The 19431-nt window shown below is 44.5% G+C and overlaps 1 protein-coding gene across 12 annotated transcripts in view; it reads left to right on the forward strand.

Annotated features, from left to right (window-relative positions):
• The window catches only part of Stx8 (syntaxin 8), a 239341-nt gene that overhangs the window by 31926 nt on the left and 187984 nt on the right, over positions 1-19431 (forward strand). For all 12 annotated transcript variants that reach the window (XM_063269743.1, XM_017597495.3, XM_063269744.1 and 9 more), the window contains 2 exons: positions 8085-8209; positions 19285-19377. In XM_063269743.1, coding sequence (XP_063125813.1) covers positions 8085-8209; positions 19285-19377 — 218 coding nt within the window. The remainder of the gene's footprint in view (positions 1-8084; positions 8210-19284; positions 19378-19431) is intronic.

Here is a 19431-nt window from a genome sequence, read left to right on the forward strand (position 1 = left end):
TAGATTAGGTAGGTAGGTAGATTAGGTAGGTAGGTAGATTAGGTAGGTAGATTAGGTAGGTAGGTAGATTAGGTAGGTAGGTAGATTAGGTAGGTAGGTAGATTAGGTAGGTAGGTAGATTAGGTAGGTAGGTAGGTAGGTAGATTAGGTAGGTAGGCAGGTAGGTAGTTTAGGTAGATCAATTCATTGATGGATCTCACTTTACCCCCACAGTCTTCAGAGGCAGCAAAGAAGGACAGCCCTTTGGATTACAGTGGAGGATGGGTTACTGTGTCAGAGCTGAACCAGTGCTGGAGGGAGAACCAGCATCCTTTGCTCTGGCTTTTGTCTCTAGTCTCTCTTGATCTTGGTTTGCACCATAGTTGCCTGGGAGTTATGGTTTGCCTTTTTCTCACTGGCTTCAAGCGCTTTGCTTTCTTTCGCTCTTTCCAACCTGTGGACAGGAATGCCCCATAGCACCATATGTAGCATTTCGAGAAGGAACAATGATTGAACTTCACAAAACCTGGGTTTCAACTTTAACCCCAGTTTGTCTTCTGTGGAATACAGATAACCACGGCTCTGCAGCTTGTGAGTCTGGAACGTGGTGGGTATGTGGCAAGGCCCTCTGTGAACTAGAAAGCGCCCTGTGACCAGGAACCAGTGCTTGCTCTCACTGATCTGGGCAGAAGAGAGGCAATGCTCTCCATGTAAAGAGGCCTTTCTGCCTTTAACAGATGACTAGAGAGCAGAGTAGAGAGTGGTGGCATGCAGCATTGTATGGTGTGGGCCATAAACGCAGTGTAAGAAATTAGGAGCAGGAGAAGCTGGTGTGAGGGAGGGAGGCTGAGAAGGCACTGGAAGGCATGAGACTTGCGTGGTCCCAAGACAGTGAGTGTAGTTGGTACACCATGCACCTCATTCTGCTGTGAACTTTTGAATGTATTTTTAAAGTCAGTGTCTCCCTCTCTGTTCCTCAGCACTCACTGTGCACTCCTGAGACTTGCAGAATCCTGCCTCAGTTCCTAAGTGCTGGGCTATAGGCCAGCCCACTTTGTGCTTTCTATTTGTGGATTCTATTGCCCTAGGGCAGTAGCTTTCACACCAGTCTGTGGATTGGTGTCCAGCCCAGGGGGCCTTACAAATTTCTGGGTTCTGTCCCCAAGGCAAAAGGGTACCACTGTTAAAAGCATGGACCACCATCTCACTAATTTGCATTTTAGGTGTGAGTTGGCAGAGTCAGTGTAATAAGAAATTGAATTGTTTAGGTTGAAGTGATGGCTAGGTAGGTGGTCCTTGGCTCTGCCCGTATTGATTGTATATACATTACCACTTGACACCCTTAATTAGTCTTTTAGTGGCATATTTGCATTTTTATACACCGGTTGCCAAACAGATTTGTACCACTGTTGCTTGCCAGGCGGTGATTTTGTGACAGGACGCATAGCATGCTTGTTTCCAAAGCGGTGCTACTGGTACAATTAACGGAGCATTTCCATGTTACTTTATAAAGTAATGGAGTGGAAACAAGCATGCTGAATGCAGGGGCACATGTTGAGGCCGAGTTGGACAAGTTGGACATTTCTAAGTTCAAAATACGTATTGTGGGCTCATCTCATCTGGAGCCTCTCTTGGTATGGCATGAAACTGTTGGCTTGTAAAGAACCAAGTTAACAGAGAACAGAGGGCAGTGTCCAGAGATGTGGCTCATCATCGTTCGTGAGCATCTTGGTCACTACTGCACACTTTATTTCTAACCATGTTTACAAGCACACATCATGTATTAATAAAGTACAGAGTTATGGTCACCATTGGCCAGTTACTGTAGCTGAACTTCCCCCACTGACCAGCAGAGGGCGCTCAGTCACCACGAGGCTGGTAATGTGCTAGGTCCTCACAGAATGGAAGGATTTTGTGCCAGCCACTCCTTGCCTTTCTACTTTTAAGATACCTGTGTCGATCAAACACTCCAGCTAAAGAGCACTTTCTTTTGGTGCTGATTTTAGATCGCAGAGATAATTCTCCTCAGGGATAATACTCTGACTTCTAATATTTAGATTAGAATCCGAAATATGTCCTCTGAAGCCTTTCAACAATCTGCGTAACTCTTCTACTGTGAACTGTTTTGTTAAAATTTTCATTTACTATGGAACTTTTTACAAATGTTTTAAAAGGCAACCTAGCTGGGTGGCGGTGGTGCACGCCTTTGATCCCAGCAATCCAGAGAGGCAGAGGCTGGTGAATTTCTGAATTCAAGGCCAGCCTGGTCTACAAAGCAAGTTCCAGGACAGCCAGAGCTACATAGAGAAACCCTCTCTTGAAAAACCGAAAAAAGAAAAAGAGCAACTGCTTGGATTTCTAAGAAAGAATAGGAAAGATTCCTGGGCTGAAAGAAGCTGATGGTCTGGGAGACAGCAACCGGCATGACCAGCACCCTCACACCCATAGGTCATGATGCTCCAACAGCCGTTGTTCTCGAGAGTTCTTAGTAGCTGCTGTATTGAAGTTTGAAAGGTCATGAAAAAAAAAAGCCCTTTCTTAAATTGTGTCGGTTCCCAGCTAAGTTTGGCAAGGAGTTTGTCAGGAGAAAAAAATAAGATTGACTTAAAATTGAGGAAAACAGTCAGGGATCTAGTCATTGGTAGAGTGGGCCCCTAGCATGCTCTGGGTTTGATTCCCATCACTAAGGGAAAAAGAAAAAAAAAAAAAAAGCAAAAACCAAAAACGAAGCAAAGCAAGACAGAAGAAGCGAAGATACTTGGTTACAATAGGCTTGAGGACATGGAGGAAGTGCCCTCCTTAGAAGATAGGCAGGGAAACATTTTCTGTGTGTGAGTTGTCTAGTCTGGGCTTGAACACAGTAGGGGTTGCCTATTGACATTAACAATACAAATATCTTGAGAACCAACGTTGGGTTAGGCACTGTGCTGGGCATTCTTCATCCCTAGTGTATCTTATGAGATCAGGTACTTAAGTCCTGTTCGCTTCTCAGCCACTAGACTAGCGTCTGCTATATGGAAGCCATTCAGTTGACTGGATGGGTAGGCAGGCAGATGGACGGAAGGGTGGAGGGGCCACAGAGTATGATGCTGTGGCCTATCAGGCTGAAGGAAGTTTTCCACACGTCCACCGATCATGACCTGGAGTGAGTGGTGTTATTTGGGGTTTGTTTTTAGAAGCTGTGTTGAACTGTGATGCTAATGAGAAATTTCCTTTTCCCTGATTGGGCTGATTCTCTCACCCCGTCTATCCAGTCTACTCCCTCAGACTGGTAACCTTAAATCAGTGTGCTGGTCGTCTGTTCCTCACGGGCCCCTGTTGTCATTTTCCTTCTGACTTCCTTTGCCACCCACCTCAATTGCCACACCAGCCTTGGCCTCCCCCTCCAACCCCCGCAGCCTCTCCTCAGTGTAATCCAGTCTGCACATTGTTGCCAGAGTGTGTCTCTGAAGAATTTATGTCAGAGAGTCCATTTCTGATTGAAATTTGAGTCTCTGTGCATCTTTATGTCCACGGAGCAAAACCACACAAAACGTTTTGAAAAAAGGAATTAACCTTTCATTCCACAACGGCGTTTTCACATCTGCAGGCAAGGCCAGCTAGAAACCTTTGTTGATGCAACCCAGCTCTCTGACACCCTAGAAATAGCTTCTCTGCTCCTCACTGTAAACCTCCCTGTGGTCTGTGAGTGCTCAAACACTGATATTTTCTTTTCCAGACAAAACAAACATTTTTCCATAGTCAGCTGACATCTTTTTGAAATGCTAAGAAAAGCTACTTCTTGGAATTCACTTTTCAGCTCTCTGCTCAGTTGATAAGAGTGCCCTCCCTGTGAACTCTGACAGGTTCCAACTGAATTTGTCAGCAGACAGATGGATTATCTATGTGCCACCCCCACCCCCATGTTATTATAATTTAATAACATGCATTATTTTCTTGGGAGGCTGAGGGTGAAATCATGTTATGTCCTTATAAGTGATCATGAAACATGTTGAGGATTCTAATATGCTATCATGTTTAATAATTCTATATTATTATAGATAAGGTCTATCTTTAAAGAATATGGATAAAAGTTATTTATTAAAAAACAAACCACACACACACACACACACACACACACACACACCCCATCCACCATCTTGTTAGCCGTATCACCAGCACCTGGAGAAGTGGAGGCTGAGGGATTGTTTAAACCCAAGAATTCAAGGCCAGGTTGGCCTTATCACAAAAAAAGGAAACAGGAGATGCTGTGGCTGTAGCCCCGTGGAAGGATGGGTTTGATCCACGGTGATTTAACAAGGAAAATCAAGTCTGTTCTACCTCAGAAGCATAGTAATTAGCATGTCCTTTCTTTAACTTAAGAGATCTGACTTGTCACCGCGAAGGCTAGGTTTAGCTGGAAGATGTTTTACTGACAGAATTCCTTTCAAAGTAATTCTCCCCATCTGTTTCAGAGCATCGGCCTTTGCTGCTAAGTCTGAAGGCAGGTAGCAGCTGATTAGGACTTTTGTTTTAATTTCTCAAGATGAAAATGTTATCAGTTCTCATGCTGACTCCCTCCAGTCAAAGCCCTCAGTGGCTCCCAGCCCCATTTTTGTAAGCATTTCCTGAAAGCCGCTTCTCCAGTATATTCTAAGGCTCCCACTTCTGGGTGCTGGGGATATAAACATGGATGTCATGTGGCTTCCTTCCTCACAGAGCTCATAACTTAGGAAGGGAGACAGATGAGTAAATAACTAGCTACAATCCTGCTTGATAAATGCCACGTTCGAGGTTGCGAACAGAGTGCCATGGGAGTGCCAGCGAGTGATTGATTCGAGGAGAGGGGGATGGAGTGGGGATCAGGAAGGACTCAGCAGCAGAAGTGACATTTGAGTTGAGCCTTAGGGGATGAATAGAATTTTGCCAGATGGACAAAGGGGTGGGGGTGGGGATACTCCAGACTCATGCAAAAACATGAGAGTGTGAAAGTTGGTGTCTTTGTCTCAGTGGTAGTGAGCAGGCTGTAGGACTCAGGCAGATGAAGGCTGTGGAAGTGGGGCGCTGGGAGATGATGCTGCTGGGTCCCTGGGACCGTCTTTCAAAGCTCACACGGAAGCTCACACGTAACCTAGAGTTCTAGGGAGTCCCAGAAGTTGTGAGCTCGGGAGATATTATGGCAAGACTTTAGTTTTAGGTTATTCTAGCAGCAGAATGGGGCTATAGGAGATGCGAGGAGGGTCTGAAGCTAGGCTGTACTAACAGGAGTACATATTGGCTGTACATGAGGACAGGAGCCATCTCTGAGGAAGACCTTGGCCGTTGCTGAGAGGTAGAAGAGGGCTAATGGCAGCCGCAGCAGCACCAGGTTCCAATGGCTTACTAAATACAATTGAGATGAGGAGAAGAAAAGCTTATGGGGCAAAGGTATGTTTACTACTTGAGGGTTCCTAAAGATGCCAGGGGCAGAGATACACTGGAAAGTCTTCAGCTTGGTGATTTTCTTGCAGGGAAAGGGAGGGAGGACATGCCTGTCTTTTGTTTATTTGTTTGTTTGTTGTTTAACCACTTGGCTTATTCTACCTACTCATGTACCATTCTTCACCCTTACGTCAGAGTCTGATGTGACTCTACTAAGGCTACTGTCTGTAGAGCAGTAGTGACTAATAGTAGGTATCACCCTAAAGTAGTCTGCGAAAGCTGGCGAACTGCACGCAGATACTTAGACACAGGCAGCTACAGGTGTGTTCCTGGTAGGTCCAGGACGTCAGTAAACTAGGAGCGCCAACTCAGATGAGCAGGCAGCAGGCCGTGGCTTCCCTCTGGGAATTAGGTCACACTGGGAAGTCAATACTCCGTAGTATCATGCTTACTATTGATATTAGCTTGTGCCCTCGTTTTCACCTTTATTCTCTAATAGGTGATTGAAATATACACACACCACACACAAGCTGCACACGTAAACACAGCTGTAGTCCTAACTTGCCATGTACTGACATTGCTTATAATTACCTCACATTTGCTGTATTTTTTAATACTAATACCTTAATTTTGTGTATGTGTGTATGTGTGTGTGTGTGTGTGTGTGTGCATGCGCGCGCGCATGTGGACGTGTGTGTTTGTCTGTCTGTGTGACAAGGGCTTGACACTAACCTTGGAGCAGTACCACTCAGTTGCAGTGCACTCACTGGAATGACTGCTCAGAGCAGCCTCTGGGCCTCCGATGCACTCCCGAGTCTCAGGCGATTTTTATGGCGTCTGACCCAGGCTTTTGCAGTGAGCCCCATACAGCTACTTGCTGGCACTTGCAAGATGACTCGGGTGTTAATGGATTTGTTTGGATTGCAAATTGCCTGCTTCATTTCCCCTTTCATTTCTTTCTTCCCTGTCTTCAAAGCTAGGTGAAGCTAAGTGATTATGTATGGAGTAAGTGTGAAGCCTCGACATCTTGGGTTCTTGGGGCCAATCATGTAAAGTAAAGCCTTGAAGAACATGTCTATCTTTTTGATAGACTGGAAGAAAGTCATACTTGTGTTTGACATGTTAATTGGCACATTTGAATAAGAGACCAGACCTGTGCATAAAATCTTAGTCCAAAGAATCAAAACAGTCTTTGCAGTTGGCCTAGGTTTTCTTCAAGGATATATTCCCTTTTTAGTTAAAAAGTGAAATTAATAGAATGTTGGGATATGTTTACTAAAATAATTTTAATACCTCCTGGTAGACAATGCAGTATTGATATCATGAAAACAGTTAATTTATTGAAAAAGATGTCATTTCCCAAGCACTGTATTCAGAAGTTTGCATACATTATTATCCCCTCTTTTAACACACACACACACACACACACACACACACACACACACACACACACGAGGATAGCACCTACAAGGAGAAGCTGTGTGTTGTCAGGGCAAAACTTTGGTCAGATTGTATGTAGTTTGTTTTTCTTTATCCCTATTGATTAAAACAGTGCCCTAAATAAACATTGAGGAAATCATTTTGAATACATAAATCACTCTAGTTAATCCTTGCTGAAACTTCCTCAGGTAGATGCTACAGTTTGTATATTGCCAGTGGGTGACATACTGATGGCTAAGTGCTCTATACTGGGGAGCAGGGTACAGCATAGGGGAGGTGGTTTCCATGTCCAGTTCCTATCCAGTTGTCAGACACTAGTTGGAAGGCCAAACAGTAGGGTGGCAATTACTTCTAAACAACACAAGAGATGCCACCAGGGCTTGAAGAATGATAAAGCGATGGAGAAATGAGTAAGTGTACAGAATCAGCCAAAGAGCCTGCACATAGCAGTTGCTTAATCCACGGTAACTGTTACTGTTCTGCTACTCCTACAATGCCACCACCATCCCTCTCCCAGGTTCCACAAGGGCAGCAGCGTGAATCCTGTCCAACTCTGCATGGGAGCAGTCAGAGGCAGTTTCCTGGGTAACAGGAATCTTACATCCTTTGGACCGGGAGGCAGTGGCAGGAACCACATTCTCTGTCCTTAGATGGGACACCAAGATGTGCTATGCAAGAGCCAAATGTAGATTGCTTCCGGGGCGTGGTGGGGGGGACTGATCACAGCAGACAGTCACACACAGTGATTGTTTTGACAGTAGTCAGACAGTTGCGTTGGAACTGTGAATGTGTTTCTGTGAGCAACCAAGCACCCTTCAATAGATTTTATTATTCTTTCATGCTGTAATCTGTATTATTAGTACTATATTTGCATGAAAAAGTATTTGTAATTTTATTTGTATATATTTGTATGAAAATAATATTTCTGCCTTCTGTGTCACAAAGCCTGTGAAACAAAATTTGTTTGGATCAACAAACATCTTCTCGATGGCTTTATGGTTTTGAGATGTAATCTCTGGAGGGATAGTAGAGTGCTGGGTTCTCCCACCGTCTCTTCCTCAGGCTGTGTAATTGTCAAGGTACCATGTCATAGCCTCAGATCTCTTACAGCCCTGGACATGGTCCCTAGAATAAACCAACCGTGCGATAAATTGTGGAGCTGGCATTGCAAAGCGTGCCAGGCTGGCCAGCTCCGTGCTCATGGCAGTGATTTTCAGCCAGGTTGTGTCTTGTGAGATATGCAATGCATTTGCTCTTGTTCTCAGGTCCAGCCTGATGAGTGAAGAAGCAAAGCGAGGAACTCCCAACCCTTGGCTCTGTGAGGAGCCGGAGGAGACCAGAGGCTTGGGTTTCGATGAGATCCGGCAACAGCAGCAGAAAATTATTCAAGGTACTGATTACTCCAGGACTGTGGGTCGCAAGCCTGGCTGTCCTCACACAATGCTCGACTATTCTTTATCTCTACTGAAAACTAGAGTCAAATTATTTTTGCTGTAAAGAGGGCGACTTTTTTTGTTTTGTTTTGTTTTTGTTTGTTTGTTTGTTTTGCCTCAAGCTGCTTGAGGAAAGATTTCCTTGCTGCTTCTGACGCAGGGGTCATCAGCTCGTCATCAGCTCGTCCTTTTACCCGCAAGGCGTCTGGACCATCAGATTTTTATTTGTAGGTTCCCCCACATTTGCTTTAAGATATGCTGGTTTTAAAGCTTCTCCTTTTTTAAAAATTCAGAAGTTCTATTGTTCAGGCAAGATTTGGGACAGACAAGAGAGGGAGTACTCCGTGCTCCATCTCCAGTCTCGAAACTAAGTAGATTCGTGTGTGTCCTCAGTCTCACTTGCACTTACATCTGTGCATATGTTTAGTGTAAGTACATGTATCTTATGTAAATAGGGGTAAATGGGGTACATAGCTATCTCACTATGTGTATCATTCCATGGTTTTCAACTTACCATTCATGCTTTTCCCATGTCAGTGCGTGTGCTACTCTTTTTAGAGGCATATTCACTGAAATACAATTGGCTTCATCATAATAGCGCATCTTTGATCTGTATAGATGAACTTTGATACAACAAACATGGTAAGTCCATGCACACACATACACACACACTCATGTATGTATGAAGAAACCATCACTGGAATCAAGATGGTGCACACAGCTCTCAGCAGCTCCTTCATGTACCTCTGAGAGTCTTCCTGTTGTCTCTCCCCAATTCCTGACAACAGCTGATCTGTTTTCTATCCCTGTTAATTGGTTTCTATTTTCCACAGTTTCATGGGAGTGTACTCAGACAGCATCTACTCTCTTCGGGGGAAGGGGATCTGGCTTCTTTCTGTATGGATAATTTGTAAATGCATCTGAGTTGTCACGTGACTCTTCACATGTGCTGGGTTTTTTTTTTTTTTTTTTTGCCTAAGATGTCTTTATGTCTTTAGAAATAGTTTTCTCTTTCACCTTCTTGTAAGATATTTTCATACGTCCCCTCACCATTCTCTTGTCAGCTTTGGGTTTTGTTTCTAGAAGGAAAATAAGTTTCCTTAGGATCCTGCAAGGGCAGCTGGCTAGGTGGTGACAAGGTGACAAGTGTCTCTCAGTAATGATTTTACCACAGATGTTCTTAAGTTCACTTGATCAGGTTTTTTCTTGTGTGATTGATGTTTTGATTATATCGAAGAAAACATTCAGTAGGTTAAAGCCACAAGATTTGTTGCTCCTTTATCTCTAGTAATTTTATAGTGTCGGGTTTTCTCATCAGGTCTCTGATCTATTTTGAATTGTTATGTAGACACAGTGCATTTTTCATTTAGGTATCTATTTGGCTTAGAACCATTAAAAAATAAAATAAAAAGCTGAATGTCAAAAATAATCAAACAGCCATGTGCATACATACCTGTATATACATACATGGACATACATAAATTGACATACAAGGACATACATTGACACTTGGACATACGTACATGGCCCTGTTCTCCACCATTGGTCTGTTTTAGGTGGGACATGGGTGTTGTGCCTTTCTGGTAGATCACTAAACCAAGCAATACACGACATCCAACTGTTCTTTTTTTTTTTTTCTTTTTCTTTTTTTCGGAGCTGGGGACTGAACCCAGGGACTTGTGCATGCTAGGCAAGCGCTCTACCACTGAGCTAAATCCCCAACCCCTAAGAATTTGGGGCCACCTTCTTTTTTTTTTTGGTTCTTTTTTTCGGAGCTGGGGACCGAACCCAGGGCCTTGCGCTTCCTAGGCAAGCGCTCTACCACTGAGCTAAATCCCCAACCCAACTGTTCTTTTCTTCAGTATGTTTTGGGTAATTTGGCTATTTGGGTTTTTCATACTTCTGTTTGAATTTTAAAGTCAGCTTTGATTTTTTTTTTAAAATTGCATCAAGGCATGTAACTTTGCTTGAGATCACACTGTTAGATTATGTAGAAGAGAACTAATGTGGCATCAACACACATCTCCTAATCCATAGTATGGGTTATCACCGAGGAAGTCTTCACGTGGTCTTTAAGTCTTCTTAGCACTGCTTTCCAGTTTTCACTGTGTGCGCCTTATGTGTCCTCGATCAGTCTTATCCCTGAGTGTTTTACGCTTTTGTTGTAAACAGCATTTTAAATGTCCAGTGTCTGACCATTACTCACATGTGCAGCTGCTCTTTCTATCCGTGTTATCTTCGGGTCACGCAGCTTTGCCTACTCTCACGACTGTTGAGTCTGTAGATTTTGACACAAATGATTATGTTGTCTATGAGTAAGACGATTGTATCTTCTAATTTCATTACAGATACCTCCAATTTATTCTTCTTACCTTATTGTCCTTGCTGCAACCCAGTACAGTTTTTTTTTTAAGATTTATTTATTTTATTTATACGTGTACACTGTAGTTGTCTTCAGACACACCAGAAGAGGGCATCGGATCTCATTACAGATGGTTGTGAGCCACCATGTGGTAGCTGGGATTTGAACTCAGGACCTCTGGAAGAGCAGTCAGTGCTCTTAACCGCTGAGCCATCTCTCCAGCCCTTTTTTCTTTCTAAGTACTGGATATTCTTTAATTTTCTAGAAATATTTTTTGTGGGATATAGTTATATTATTTGGGTCATATTTTTATTTTTACATTTTAAAAATGTTTTGGTGTGTGTGTGTGTGTGTGTGTGTGTGTGTGTGTGTGTGTGTACACAATGTATGGGGGCATACCTGCCATGGTGCACATTTGAGGTCAGAGGACAACTTTGTAGAGTCTGTTCTTTCCTTCCAATTTTTCATGGACTCTGTAATCGAACTCCTATCATCAGACCCATGAGGCAAGTGCTTTTCTAGCTGAGCATCTCACTGACCCTGGATCTTGCTTTTAAAGACAGATGAAAGAGGTATTTAAAATATTTTAAAGCATGGATCAGCAAGCCCTGGCCCATGAGCCAAATCTTATTTTCTCATGGTGTGGAAGTTGAAAACAGCTTTAAATTTTTCAAATGGTAAAAAATAATCAAAAGAATATTTTGTGACTTGTAAAAATTATATGAGATTAAAAGTTCAGGGCTCATAAATTCAGTTTTATGGGAACACAGCCATGCTCAGTCACTCACACAATATCTATAGTTACTTTCCCACTTGCAATGTAGAGTTGAATGACTGCTTTAGGGACCATGTGAACCACAAAGCCTCAAATGCTTCCTCTGTGGCCCCCACTGAACAAGTTTGCCTCTGGCCCAGAGGTAATTTACTATACTGCCGAACCCAAACCACTCTGGATATTCTGCATGGTGCTCTGGGAGTACTGAGGTCATCTGCTTGGTGGCTTGCCCTGGTTGGGTTTAGAGCATGGTTCCTTCTACCCTTTGAAGTGACTCAGCCCTGGGTGTCTTTCTCTCAGTACTTCCAAGCTCTGAAACGGGCGAGGACTTGGTGCCGATGCCTTGCAACACTCTAGGGCTCTCTCGGTGCTGCTCTCTTCACTCTAGTACTCCAGCTACTGACCCCTTTGGACTCAATTCAAGATGCCCACTGGATTCCACCTGGGCCCCTCACCTTGACGGGAGCATTCACAAGGCAGCAGTCTGGGCAAACTCAGAGTGAGGCTCCTTTGTGTCCCCCTCTCAGAGATCTTGCCTTGTCTGCTGATGGATGCTTCTTCAAACAGTGGATTTGAGTGAATACTTCGCCTGTTATCTCCACTCCTTGTTCATCCAGGCCAGAAGGAAATCTGGTCCCTGTCAGTCCATCCTGACCAGAAACAGGAGTCTAATTCTATTTTGAACTCCCTTCACAATGAAATTACCGAGTAAACAAAACACTGGCTCTCCCTGTCCTTAATTTTGCATACTTCACCCATTACCGTGTTTGACGGGAAGGGAGCAGATGAAAGGCAACCCCGCTTAGCTCACAGCACAACTCACACATGGCGCTTTGCTCTGCAGCAGCCATGGCTCCTTGGAGGACTGCCTCACCCTAATCCAAATGGGCCTTCCAGTCATTTCTATTTACCAAGGAAAGCCGTTTTCAGTCAGGAAAAGTATTTCCATCCCTGAGAGCGTGCTGCACTGGGGACTGCTCAGGCTTTGAATGAGTCCATGCTATGCATGCTTCTTAGTGGCATCTCTAAACCGGAGCGTCTCCCCCACTGAGATTCCCACCCCTGGCCACCTTGCTGGCCTCCAGCTCTTGGTTTAGGGACCGGTGGACTGGCCTGTGTCTTGGGTCACTTTATTTCCCTGCTCTTTCTTGCTGTTGTGATTTGAAATGCTGGGTCCCTTGTAGCATTGCTAGTGTAGCAAGCTATTTATCAAGCTGAACACAAACTTGAAAGAAGGACTTAGTGCAAATGCTTCATAGCCTTTCCTGTGCTCCAGGAACCTCGTGATGTGCTGTGGGTCTGCTTTATTGCTGGCCCCTATACTACATAAAGAAGAGTCAGAAAAAAGCCATTTCTGATTGCATTTTGGCCTTAGTCTTGAGCTAAGGGTTTTGCTGCTGTGAACAGACACCATGAGCAAGGCAACTCTTATAAGGGCAGCATTTAATTGGTGCTGGCTTACAGGTTCAGGGGTTCAGTTTATTATCATCAAGGCGGGAACATGGCAGCATCCAGGCAGACATGGTGCAGGAGGAGCTGAGAGTTCTGCATCTTCATCTGAAAGCTGCTAGGAGAAGACTGACTTCCTTCCAGGCAGCTCGGACTAGGGTATTAAAGCCCACACCTACAGTGACAAACCTATTTCAACAAGGCTATGCCTCCTAATAGTGCCACTTCCTGGGCCAAACATATACAAACCTTCCCAGCCTTTCTGTACTTTAGTGTGAAGACTGAGAAATACTCTGGAAAGTAGCCCCAAATTATTGCTAGATCATAGACTTGACGACAGTGAATACCTTTCTTGATCAACTGAGAAGCTAGGCCTTGTGATAGCCAATTACCTAAGGTTAGCCCGATACTTAAGCATTAGTTTAGAAAGTACATAGACCTTAGTAGAGGTGACTATGGTGATGACAGTAACTTGGTCTCCTGAGGATCAGGATAGAGCAGAGGAAGGAGACAGTGGTCAGTACAGGCTACTGTACCCGAGTAGACACACACACACACACACACACACACACACACACACACACACACACACACACACCCCTCCTTCTTAGGTGTCTGTTGGTGAAGTTCCTAAGTCAGCATAGTTTGGTCTCCATTATTTTGTAGCTGTTCTTTCTAGGTTTGAGCATTTGCTATAGACTTCCTGGTCCCTCTGCTGGAGCCTGATCTCAGGGCCCTGTTAATGCTAGGCAAGCATTCTACAACTGATTCACATTTCTAGCCTTTTCCTTTTTGTTGCTGACATGGTGATGACCTTTTGCTGTGGAAAATTTCAAATGTACTTGAGTTCCTTTCCTTGTTCTGCTTCAGTAATTATCTCCCCATAGCTGGTCTGGTTTTATCTGTGTGTTTTCAGCATCATGTATATAGATATACGGTACACAGAAAGGTTTTTTTTTTTTTTAAAGATTTATTTATTTATTTTGAGTACACTGTTGCTCTCTTCAGACACAACAGAAGAGGGCACCAGATCTCATTACAGATGGTTGTGAGCCACCATGTGGTTGCTGGGAATTGAACTCAGGACCTCTGGAAGAACAGTCAGTGCTCTTAACCACTGAGCCATCTCTCCAGCCCAAAGGTTTTTTGGTTTTTTTTTTTTTGTACACATGTGGAGGTTAAAGGTCACTTTGGGTATTGTTCTTCAGGAACTTTCTACCTTTTTCCTCCTACTGGGACCTGATGCCTGGCTGGTAGCAAGACTGCCTGGTCAGCAAGCCCCGGAGGTCTCCTGTCTCTGCTACCCCAGTACTTGGATAATAAGCACATGCCACAACATCCAACCTTTATCGTGGGCTCTTGGGACTGAACTCCAATCCTTATACCTATGCCCTGGGATTATTTTTATAGTGAACTCCAGACATTATGTCATTTTAATGGTGAATACTTCAGAATATTCTATCTAAATACCATAAAATATGTTTATAAAATATAAGGACATTTAAAAAGATATGTTTATTTTTTAAAATTATGTATAAATGTGTATGTCTGTGTGTGGCCATGTGCACATGTGAATCCAAGTACCCATGGGGTCTAGAAGAGAGTGTCGGATCTGCTGAGTTACAGGTAACATTAAGCTGCCCAGAGTAGGTGGCGGGAACTGAACTCGAGTCCTCTGTAAGAGCAGTATGTACTCTTAACCTCTGAGCCATCTCTCTTTGCCCAGGACTATTTTTTTTTTAAAGACTACAATGCAATTACTACTCTTGCCAAATTAGAAATAATTCCTCAGTCCAATCAAACAGCTAGTTTCCTATTTCCCTGATTTTTCTGTAGTATTTTCCTCTTGACTCCTTGCTTCAGGGTATGAATGCAGGCCATCCATTGTAACTGATAGGTGTGTCTCTCAAGTGTATTAACAGTATGAATGATCCTCTTCAAACTGTTTTATTCTCCTGTGCACTTTGTTGGACAGGGTTGTTTACTCTGTCGTTTCCCCTCGCTGGTTCTTGCAGAGCATTCCTCATAAGTTGTTCAGCATATCCTGTGACCTAGATATTTTCTGTAAATTGGTAAGATTTAGTGGCTTGCTTAGAATTGGGCTTGTTATTTTTGGCATAATATGTTCCGATGACTGTCCCTTTGTTTTTTATCTACTGCCACCAAACTGTCCTCCCACAGTTGAGTGATTCGTATTTAGAGGATGGTTTTCCTGAATGTCTAAATATAGGAAGTATCTACACACGTAATGGTTCCACAGGGACTCTCAGAACTGATCGTATTAGTGCTCCCACAATAAATTAGCACACATGTAGTGACGGTACTCACATCGCTACGGTTTGAAGGGCAGAAGTTCAGTTTGCCTCTCTAGGGGCTCAGATCAAGGTGTCAGCTGGCTGCATTCCTTTCTGGAGGCCCAAGGGCAGAATCTGTCCCATTGCCTTGTCCAGTTTCTAGAAGATCTGTTGTTTCCTTGGCTCATAGCTTTGTATTCAATGCCAGCAACCCTATCTCTTTAACCCTCTGTCATGGCTCCTTCTCACAGGCTGGGCAACCTGTTTCTCAGCTGATAGAGTGTATCAGGTCCACCTAGAGTCTCAGACTCCTCTCCTGTTGTACACCTTCATCTTCACCACATCTGCAAAGTTGCCTTTTCTGTGGAAAGTAACATAGGCGCAGGTTCCAGGGATTAAGACTTGGACATCTTGGATGTGTTGGCATGTCTGTCTGTCTGTCTGTCTGTCTGTCTGTCTGTGTATTCATGTGTATGTGTTTGTATCTCTGTGGGTGTATGCACATACACACTCATGTACATGCTTTATTTTTTCTATTGTGATCCATCTTAAAGTCTACACCATTGTAAAGTTGACGAATGACTCGGGGTCTGGTCTGTTGCAAATGTCCCATTGTGACACCATTACCAAGGCCTTAAGCCTTGGACCCTGTGACAGAGTGAGGTAGATTATGGAGAATGAACTGTTACAATGTCCCACTTCTGCTGTTTGTAAGTAGATTGTCTGCAGCCAGTCCTGACTTATTTTTGTTGGAAGCAGCCTTTTATTTTGATTATTACTAAATGGCTAAACCATCGCCTCTCAGAAATGTCGGTTTACAGCCCAGAGAAGCTCGGGTGATTGACATGATCATTTTGAGCTGCCCGGCATCTTTCGCATCTGCAGTGTGGGATGAAAGTTTACTGTACCGGAGTTACACACTGAGGAGATGCTCTGGTTTATTGGCAATCACAGGAGTAGGGGAGTTTCTCCTTGCTTTTCTGTTGTGCATTGGGGAGAATTTTAGGGAGACAACGAACTTGGGAGAAAGGCTTAGCGTAGCTATTTTTCAGTGACAATTTGTGTTCTGACTGAATGAAGCATTGTCAGTGTTTCAGTGTCTTTTCCTAGCTGAGGACCTCAGAGGCTGTTGCTTTCCGCTTTCCAACCGTTTTCTCATCATTTCTCAGTGCGCTGACCCTCGGCCCATCTAAGCTTTAGTCCTCGGATGCATTTGGACTTTTGCTGCAGTGTAGACGTCCCTCTGCAGTATGAGTTTGATGATAGATTTATCTTGGAGGCCATCCAGGAGGTTGCTACTAAGGACCAAGAGGACCTCATTATAAAGTGATTTTGCTGTAAAAATGGTGCCTTTGAGTGGTCCCTAGACACAGCAGACTGTTTATAGCTTTTAAAAAGTACGCTGTGTCAAAAAGTGTCACCAAGAGGTCCTTGCCTCACACCTTAAGTTTAAATAAATTCCAGGTGAATTAAAGAGCTAAGTATAATGATTTAATTCTGTAAAAAAGAGCCATACAAAACTGTAAGTGGATGTTAGTGAGCTCCTGAGTGAGACTGTGTGGCCCTGTTTTTGTAGATAAGCCATTACATGAAGCAGGCATTTTAAAGACGTAAAGTGAAGCCGCAGCTGGCAAATGGCCCTTGGGTGAAGTGTCGACCTTACCCCGCAGTCCCTGCTCAGCGAAGGAACAAGGCTCTTACAGAGATGTCACCAAGATGACCCACTTAGAAGAAACATACATTGACTTTTAAAGACAGCATCTTGAATAGCTTGAGTTTAGCGCACTGTTTTCTTTAAAATTTTAATACATGAGAAGACAAAAAAATCAGTTAAAACAGGTTTTTGGTAATTCACACAACTTCAATGTGTGTGTGTGTGTGTGTACATATCATATATGTACATATATATACATGTACATGTACATGTACATGTACATATACATATACATATACATATACATATACATATACATATACATATATATATATACAGCCAGGAAAAGAGATTCACAGAAATTCACAGGCAAAGTTCAGTGTAGGAAGCTATCCACCAAACTGGAGATTGGAGCTGTGAGGGACTTCCCAGTAAGAAGTTAGGAGAACTCACAAGAAGACAGCAGAAGCAATCAGACCTGGAGTACAATCAGTAATCAGACTGAGATTGTCAGCGAGGCGTCCTGGCTTCCAAGGCTGAGCAGAGCTCAGTGGACAGTCTTGGGATTTTAGTTCCTGTCAGAGTGACACTGCTTCTTAGTGTGCCAGGTTAAACCCTCATGATAGAGCACCTCACTGGTGGTCACTTTCAAATACCCAAGGAGGTGTGTAGTGAGGAGTCCCTGACCTCTGGGCGCCACTGTGCTTCAGAGAAATCAGTCATTGATTGTGGGAAGAGTAGGGAGTTGGGCATGTAGTGCAGTGGGAGAGCGAGTGCTTTGCATGGACCAACCTGGGTTCGGTTCCCAGGACCTACATTCCAAAACAGAAACAGGCATCACCTTCTTCCTGAGGGAGAGATACACAGGAAGAAGGCTGGAGTCAGGAAGTAATTAAGACTTGGAATCTTAGTATATTTTCTGTATCTGGATAAAAGCAACTTACCATGACAAAAGCAACCGAAGAGAGAAGAGGTTTGTTCCTCTTCACAGTTGGAGGGAAGCTCCTGTGGCAAGAGCTTGAAGCACCTGTCCTCAGGGTGCTCCTGTCCTCAGGGTGCTCCTGTCCTCAGGGTGCTCCTGTCCTCAGGGTGCTCCTGTCCTCAGGGTGCTCCTGTCCTCAGGGTGCTCCTGTCCTCAGGGTGCTCCTGTCCTCAGGGTGCTCCTGGCCTCAGGGTGCTCCTGGCCTCAGGGTGCTCCTGGCCTCAGGGCGCTCCTGGCCTCAGAACCCTCCTGGCCTCAGAGCCCTCCTGTCCTCAGGGCGCTCCTGTCCTCAGGGCGCTCCTGTCCTCAGGGTGCTCCTGTCCTCAGGGTGCTCCTGGCCTCAGAGCGCTCCTGGCCTCAGGGTGCTCCTGACCTCAGGGCCCTCCTGGCCTCAGAGCGCTCCTGTCCTCAGGGTGCTCCTGTCCTCTGGGCCCTCCTGGCCTCAGAGTGCTCCTGTCCTCAGGGTGCTCCTGTCCTCTGGGCCCTCCTGGCCTCAGAGTGCTCCTGGCCTCAGGGTGCTCCTGGCCTCAGGGCCCTCCTGGCCTCAGAGTGCTCCTGGCCTCAGGGTGCTCCTGGCCTCAGGGTGCTCCTGTCCTCAGGGTGCTCCTGGCCTCAGGGTGCTCCTGGCCTCAGGGCGCTCCTGGCCTCACCGTGCTCCTGGCCTCAGGGCGCTCCTGGCCTCACCGTGCTCCTGGCCTCAGGGTGCTCATGACCTCACTGTGCTCATGCACAAGGAGCTGCCCTTCTTACATAGTTTGGGACCCAAGCTCACATTAAGGGTGTGTCTTCCAACCTCATGTAATCTAAGCAAGGTAATCTGGTCTAGGCCTGACAGGCTTGTCTTCTGGGTGATTCTAGAAGAATATGAAGTTGATAATCAGTTTTAAGCATCACACCTCATGCAGAGGAAAAAAGCTAAGGCCTCCAGAAAAAGTTCCAGAATAATCATGAAGATAAAGAGGCAGTAAGTTGATTAAGTCTCGAGCATTTCTGTAGTGCGTTCTTACCTTCCATATACCACACAGTGCTCAGGAGCTGCTGGCCCCTCACGCTTCAGGTAGCCTTGTGCCAGAGAGAACCAACTCTGTAAGATATCCTCTGACTCCAACACATGTGTACCTGTGTGCATGTGAGCCCTGTTACTGTTGATTTATACATGTTCTGTTTGTATTATATACTAGAGGGTTAAATGTTAGTGTAGCCAAATTTAATAAAATTTACTTCATATTTGAGTAATTAATATCAGGAAATCATTTCAGTCTGAGGCATGAAGTATTTAAGTTGTTGTTCCAGTAATGCCACCAGTGCCACTTTTGTCGTATGTTGGCTATATTAGTTGCCTGGAGAGATAGCCCCTTTGTGTGTGTGTGTGTGTGTGTGTGTGTGTGTGTGTGTGTGTGTGTGTGTGTGTGTGTACGTGTGTCTGTCTGTCAATATGTATGTGTATATATGAACTTATATTAGCTTCAAAGTGTTTCCGTTGACTTTTAGTCAGTTGTTTTTCCTTTTCTTTCAGAACAGGACGCAGGTCTTGATGCCCTTTCCTCTATCATAAGTCGCCAAAAGCAAATGGGCCAGGAGATTGGGAATGAACTGGACGAACAGAACGGTAAGACTGAGTCTGCGCTCCATCAGCGTGTCCCTGGTCTAAGTACCGCAGGCT

Source organism: Rattus norvegicus, chromosome 10, assembly GCF_036323735.1.
Source record: "Rattus norvegicus strain BN/NHsdMcwi chromosome 10, GRCr8, whole genome shotgun sequence".
Lineage (NCBI taxonomy): Eukaryota > Metazoa > Chordata > Mammalia > Rodentia > Muridae > Rattus > Rattus norvegicus.